We start from the raw sequence: 6,443 nt of genomic DNA on the forward strand, positions 1-6,443 counted from the left end.
TTTCCATCTTTTCATTCTCTCACATTTTTTCTTTTCCCTTATTACCCTTCCCCTACCCATCCCACCTTCCCTACACCTTTAGCTCCTTTCTTCCCACTTCTAAATGTCAGTAATCTTATTAGGATCTTATGTATTATTGCAGATTATTCACACCAGAGTCAAATCTATAGAAAAATTTAAAAGGCTGGATTGTAGCCCTAGGTGATGACCTGGATTCAGCCTTCAGGGCACATGCACATCATGGTCTGCTACATAGTTTAGAATGGCCTTGAACATGCTTGAGATCCTCCTCCCTCAGCCTCTCAAGTGCTAGGATTATAGGGATGTGCCACCCTGGTATAGGTTCTACCTAACCATTTTTATTTGTTTTTTGTTTGGGGATTGGACTTGGGTCCTTGCGCTTGCAAGGCAGGCCACCTACCTAACCATTTTTAAAGGTAGGATTCAATGGCATTAATCACATTCACAATATTGTGGAACCATACGTATTTCCTTTCAAAACTTAGATCACTCCAAACTCTCAGACTGCTAAGCAGTAATTTGGAGGAGGGGGGCAATTTCTTGATGAGCCTAAAGAAAAAATAACTCTTTATTCCTCTCCTTCTGGTCCTTGATAACCTTTCATTTGCTTTCTGTCTCTGAATTTGCCTGTTCTAAATATTCCATGTAAGTAGCCCCATATGATATTTGAGCTTTGAGTCTTGCTTACATAATTTGTTTTGCATAGTATCTTCAAGGTTAACCCATAGCATTGTATTACCAGAATATTATTCATTTTTTTAATGACTGAAGAATACTTTTGTTGTATGTATATAACACATTTTGTTTTTCCATTTTTCTTTCTGTTCTTTTTTTTTTTTGTACCCAGGATTGAAATCAGGACCTTGCACTTTCGAGGCAGGCGGCTCCACTGAGCTAAATCCCCAGCCGTATCCATTTATCATTTGGTTTTTTGTTTGTTTGTTTGTTTATTTTTTTTGAGACAGGGTCTCACTGTGTAGTTGAGACTGACCTGGAACTCACTATGTAGCCCAGGCTGGTCTTGAACAAACAGCGATCCTCCTGACTCAGCCTCCTGAGTGCTGGGATTATAGGTGTGTGCCACCAGGCTGGGCTCCATTTATCTTTTGGTGGATATTGGGTTGTTTATACCTTTTGGCTATTATGAATAAAACATTACAAATAAAAACTTTGGTATACAGTATTTCTTGCCCTTGGGGGTTTATACCTAGGAGTAAAGTTCTTGGATCAAGGTTAAACTTGTATGTTTAACTTTTTGAAAAATTGCCAAACCATTTTTCATGGTAATTGCACCATTTCATGTTCCCATCAGTAATGTAAGAGGGTTTAAATTCCTCATATCCTTCGCCAACACCTCATTTCTTTGATTATAGCCATTCTAGTAGGTGTCAAGTAGTATTTTATTGTGGCTTTGATTCGTAGTTTCTTTTAAACAAATAACATAACAAATATAAATAAATATCTTTCTTCATACTTGTTTGCCTTTTCCTAACTAAAAGTGAAGCTGATTCCCTGGGAGGCTTGATATGAATTATGAAGGTATTTTTTAAACATTGATTAGGGTTAGAAATAGCAATTAAAAGAAAAAAACCCATATAAAATAGGCTTTTCCTCCATATGGTATGAGTACATTTGCTATATATTTTCTCTCAGATGACTTGATAATTATTTACCATTTTCTTTCACACTATAAAAACACAAATATTAAGTGCCTTCCTCATACATAACATTCTAATTTTCCCCCCAGCCGATCTGAAAAGAACAATTGCTGTCCTTTTGGATGACATCTTGCAACGCTTGGTGAAGCTGGAGAACAAAGTCGACTGTATTGTTGTGAATGGCTCAGCCACCAACACTACCAACGGCACTAATGGGAATCTGGTGCCAGTAACCACAAATAAAAGGATAAATGCCTCTGGCAGCATTAGATAGCAGTTGAAGATCACCTTGTGCTGCTGTTTCCACTATGGAGTATATCCTATCGCAGAAAAGCTTTTTAATTGCTGGCTAGGAGAGATACTTTACAATAGAAGCCCAACATATTTTCAAGGAATTTGCTGGATTCATGGAACTCTTAATCTGTATATAAAATTTTAAGTGTTACTAGTTTGCTTCCAGGCAAGTCTTTTCCATGCTGTACCTTATCCTTAAGGCAACATGGCTGGTGTAGTGAGCAGGTAGATGGTCTTTGTGTAAATGTTTTGTGTTTGAGATCAAGCTGAAACAACACTAAAACTCATGGATTTGTTTCTGTAAGATATTTATTTAAGTGTATAACATGTTTTCAGACAAGTGGAGAATATTATTACTGAATTATTCTTCTGTCATTTGTTCTCAGTAGATGTAACTGTTCAGCTAAGGCTATTAGATGTGCTTACTTCCAGTACTATATTTTGTTACTCAGATTATGAAGAGAGAAAGGAAGTATAATGTTGAAAGTAATGTTTTGAAATCATGACCCAAAGAATGTCTTCATTTGCACTATCCTTCAAAATAAATGAAGGTTGTATATTTTTAAAAATTACATTTGTAAGAATATAATCTTGAAATGGTAGCAGCCACTGTCCGTAATCTAGTCTAAACATTGGGGACAATTTAATAACATTAAAATTGTATCTCTAATCTCATACTTAAAATTTTCTTACATATATTCTGAAAAATAAAAATATTTTTATGATGAAATGAAGTATAACTATATTCGTGATTTTTTCACCTGCATGAATGTTAATTTAAAAGTTTAACTGCTTAGCTGGGTGTAGTGTTGCCTTCCTGTAATTCCAGCTACTCAGGAGGTTAAGGCAGGAGAATTGAGAATTCAAGGTCAACCAAGGGAACTCAGTGAGACTTTCTTTAAAAAACAAAACTTAATTCATTGAGTGTCTATACCATAAGGAAAAGCGCATGATTTCCACATTTGGGTAATTTTTGCTTTTGTTATATTGGTGGGAGAGGCAGGGACTAAAGGACTTTAGTCAGATGTATATAATACAGGTATTCATGCTGCATAAATTGCTTGGAACATATTACTTTATGTTACATAAGAGTATCCTTTATGGAAATTTGTATTAAATATTCATCTTATATAATGACCACTTAAAATAAGAACATTTAAAATAAATTATGAAGATTGACTATCTTTTTCAGGAAAACAATTACTGTATACAGCACAATAAAACTTAATCTTGGGTAATTCTAGTATAGAACAAAGTACACTTTATTTAAATTTTCCAGTATATCTGATTGCTGTACGGTGCCCTGTATTTCATAGTATTTATTCTCTATAATAACTGCTCAAAAGCAGCCAGCTTCTAGATTTAGACTATATTGAATTTAGTTTTAGATATTGTATTGTTCATTATTACAATATGCTACCATTAAGTAGCATAATTACAATAATTTGTTAAAATAAGTATGAGAAAATATTATTTCATGAAGATAGCTTTCCAAACTTGCCTTCTCTGTACTTTTAAATTAATTATGTACTATTACCAGGTAAAGTTTTGGGATAATTGTTCTCTCTTGATTAGATGTAGACATTTTTGTTTTGTTTTATTTTCAGGGATGAAATAAAATATATTATTTGTACTTAATGTGTTATATGTGTTTTTCTTTAATAGTGTTTATGTATTTGATAAATGGTAAATGATTAAAAGGAATCAATTTTGGGTTTGTGCTGGGTGTGGTGCTGCATGCCTGTCATCCCAGCACTCAGGAGGTGCAGGCAGGAGGATCACTTAAAGTTTGAGACCACACAGTGAGTTCAAGGCCAGCCTGGACTACATAGTGAGACCTTGTCTCAAACAAAAAGACAGACAAACAGAATGATGGTGTGAGGGAAAGGGGGGGAAAGGAAGAGGAAGGGGAAGTAGAAAGGATTATGATGTGTTATGTACATGTACCCACTCCCATTATGAATATAACCATTATGCTGAATATAACCATTATATACCACAAATGTGTACCAATACAAATTTAAAAATTTTTTAAATAAGGAAAGAAATTAAGAAACATTGACATGTACACAAGAGTACACCAAAGTCTCATGTACTCATCACCTACTTTAATATTTGTCAATATTTTGCTATACTTGTTTCAGCAATCACCACCAGTCATCCCTTATTTTTTTCTAATTTGTTTACTTTTTGCTGAAGAATTTAAAACCAAATCTTAAGTGACATATTTGACATTTTATTCTTAACTACTTAATTATGCTTTAGAAGAAGTTTTTCTTGTATAATCACAGAGTCATTTTCATACCATTATAGTGAGATTATACTCAGATTTATGAATTTATAAGACCTGTTTTAAATCTGTGATTTTTTTTTTTTTTTTTTTTTTTGGTGGTGATGCTGGAAATTGAACCCAGTGCCTCACACATGCTAGACAAGTGGTCTACCATGGAGTTACATCCCCAGCGCTGAAATAAACATTCTTAAGACATAATACAGGGGATTAAGCTCAGTGGTTTTGCCGCCTGCCTCACAAGCTCAAAGACCTGAGTTTCATCCCCAGTACAAAAAAAAAAAAAACCAAAGAAACCAAAAAACAAGCTGGGTCTGGTGGCACACATTTGTAATCCCAGCTACTTGGGAGTTTGAGGCAGAAGGATTGCAAGTCCCAGGCCAGACCGGGTGATATAGTGGGATTCTGTCTCAAAATGGAAAAAAAGTGCTATGCATGCCACACTTGCCTAGCGTGTGTGAAATCTTGAGTTCATCCCTAGCACTGGAAAAGAACAGGAGAGGGAGAAGGAGCGGGTAGAGAGAGAAACAGAAGAGGAAGAGGTGGAGGAAAACACCACAAGCCAAACGGATCTCCCTAATTATCTAAAAAAATGGAATTTGAGGGCCAGGGATTTAGCTCAGTGGTGTCGCTGCCTGCTTCTCAAGCACAAGGTCCGGAGTTCGATCTCCAGTACCAAAAATTTTTTTTTTTAAAAATGGAATTTGATTTTTGTTTGTTTTTTTACTTAGACAGAAATTTATTTTCTTCAAATTCTGGAGGCAGAAATCCAAGTGCCAGCATAGTCAGTGCTGGACAAGGCTCTCTTCCTGGCTTGCAGATAGCTACCCATCTCTAAGTCCTAATGTGGTGGAGAGTGATTCCAACATTCATTAAGATCTCATCTTCCATTTACTATTTTTTTTCTAGTACCAGGGATCAAACTCAGGATCTTGGGCTTGCAAGGCAGGCACAGTGCTACTGAGCTAAACACTCAGCCAACTTCCATTTACTTTTAAGGAAATCGAGACAGTAGTACTACAAAAACCCACAAACAAAAATGTTCCACAGAGTGTTTTGATTGCTTCCTTGTGGTATTTTATTTGCTCCGTTGTCTACTGTAATTCCCATAGTCTAGAAGTTAGATTGATAGACACCTGATTAATTTTAGTGTTTTGACAAGAATATGCCATAAGTAGTGTTAATGTTCTCCATGTTATTTCATCATTTCAAGAGCCATATAGTTTCAGATTGTCTCATTTTAGTAATACTTAAATTTTTCAGGAGATGACCGCCTAATTCCATTATTGTAAAATTTCTAATCAGTGTTTCATCTAATTAATGATTTTTAGCATTTATTGATGGCCGTGTCCTAGGATTGCAACATGATAGTTTTCTTTCTTCTCTCTCTCTCTCTCTCTCTCTCTCTCTCTCTCTCTCTCTCTCTCTCTCTCTCTCTCTGTGTGTGTATGTGTGTTACTCAGGATTGAACCAGGGCTCTCACACTGAGCTCCATCCCCATTCCTTTTAAAATTTTTAGACAGGGTCTCCGTAAGTCACTGAGTTGCCCAGGCTGAGCTTGCACTTGGTATCCTCCTGCCTGAGCATCCCAGAGTGCAGGAATTACAGGGGTGCATTACCATGCATGGCTTAGTTTTCTAATTCTTTTTACATTTATTAACTAGAATTTGACTAGAAGAATTTTCCTACATCCTTTAGGATTATATGGTTACCTTGAAATACTTTCCTTACCAGAATGATGTTATGGGCGAGCTCTAAAATGCACCCTCAAAACCTCATGTATCTGGAAGGTGATTGGATCACGGGGCGCTGTGCTCATCAGTGGACTCCTTCATCCACGAGCTCATAGGTGAATGTGCAGGTAAGTGGTGGGTCCTGGTTGGAAGGGGCGAGATACTGGAGGCCTGAGCTGGAAGGATATATTTTTGTCCTGGATCCTTCTCTCTTGTGCTCTACTTCCTGGCCACCATGGGTTGAATAGCTTTCTGCTTTGGAGCCAGCTGACCATGTATGGACTAAACCTGGGAGCCAAAATGAACCTCTCCTTTAAGTTGTGGAGGTTGGGTATTTTGTCCCAGTGATGGGAAATTGACTGATACATAGGGCTAGGAAGATATTTCTTTCTTTTTATTTCTTTACTTTAATAGATTAATCTCTGCCTCTTCCCAGGTGTCTCCTCG

At 36.4% G+C, this 6,443-nt stretch overlaps 1 protein-coding gene across 1 annotated transcript in view; it reads left to right on the forward strand.

Annotated features, from left to right (window-relative positions):
- The window catches only part of Ccdc126 (coiled-coil domain containing 126), a 7,919-nt gene extending 4,444 nt beyond the window's left edge, over nucleotides 1–3,475 (forward strand). Inside the window, exon 2 of the mRNA XM_010628212.3 lies at nucleotides 1,769–3,475. Within this exon, the coding sequence (XP_010626514.1) occupies nucleotides 1,769–1,953 (185 nt within the window). The 3' untranslated portion in view covers nucleotides 1,954–3,475. The remainder of the gene's footprint in view (nucleotides 1–1,768) is intronic.
- The last annotated feature ends 2,968 nt before the right edge of the window (nucleotides 3,476–6,443 follow it).

This window comes from Fukomys damarensis, unplaced genomic scaffold (assembly GCF_012274545.1).
Source record: "Fukomys damarensis isolate Sample0158 unplaced genomic scaffold, DMR_v1.0_HiC HiC_scaffold_4, whole genome shotgun sequence".
NCBI classification, from domain to species: Eukaryota; Metazoa; Chordata; class Mammalia; order Rodentia; family Bathyergidae; genus Fukomys; species Fukomys damarensis.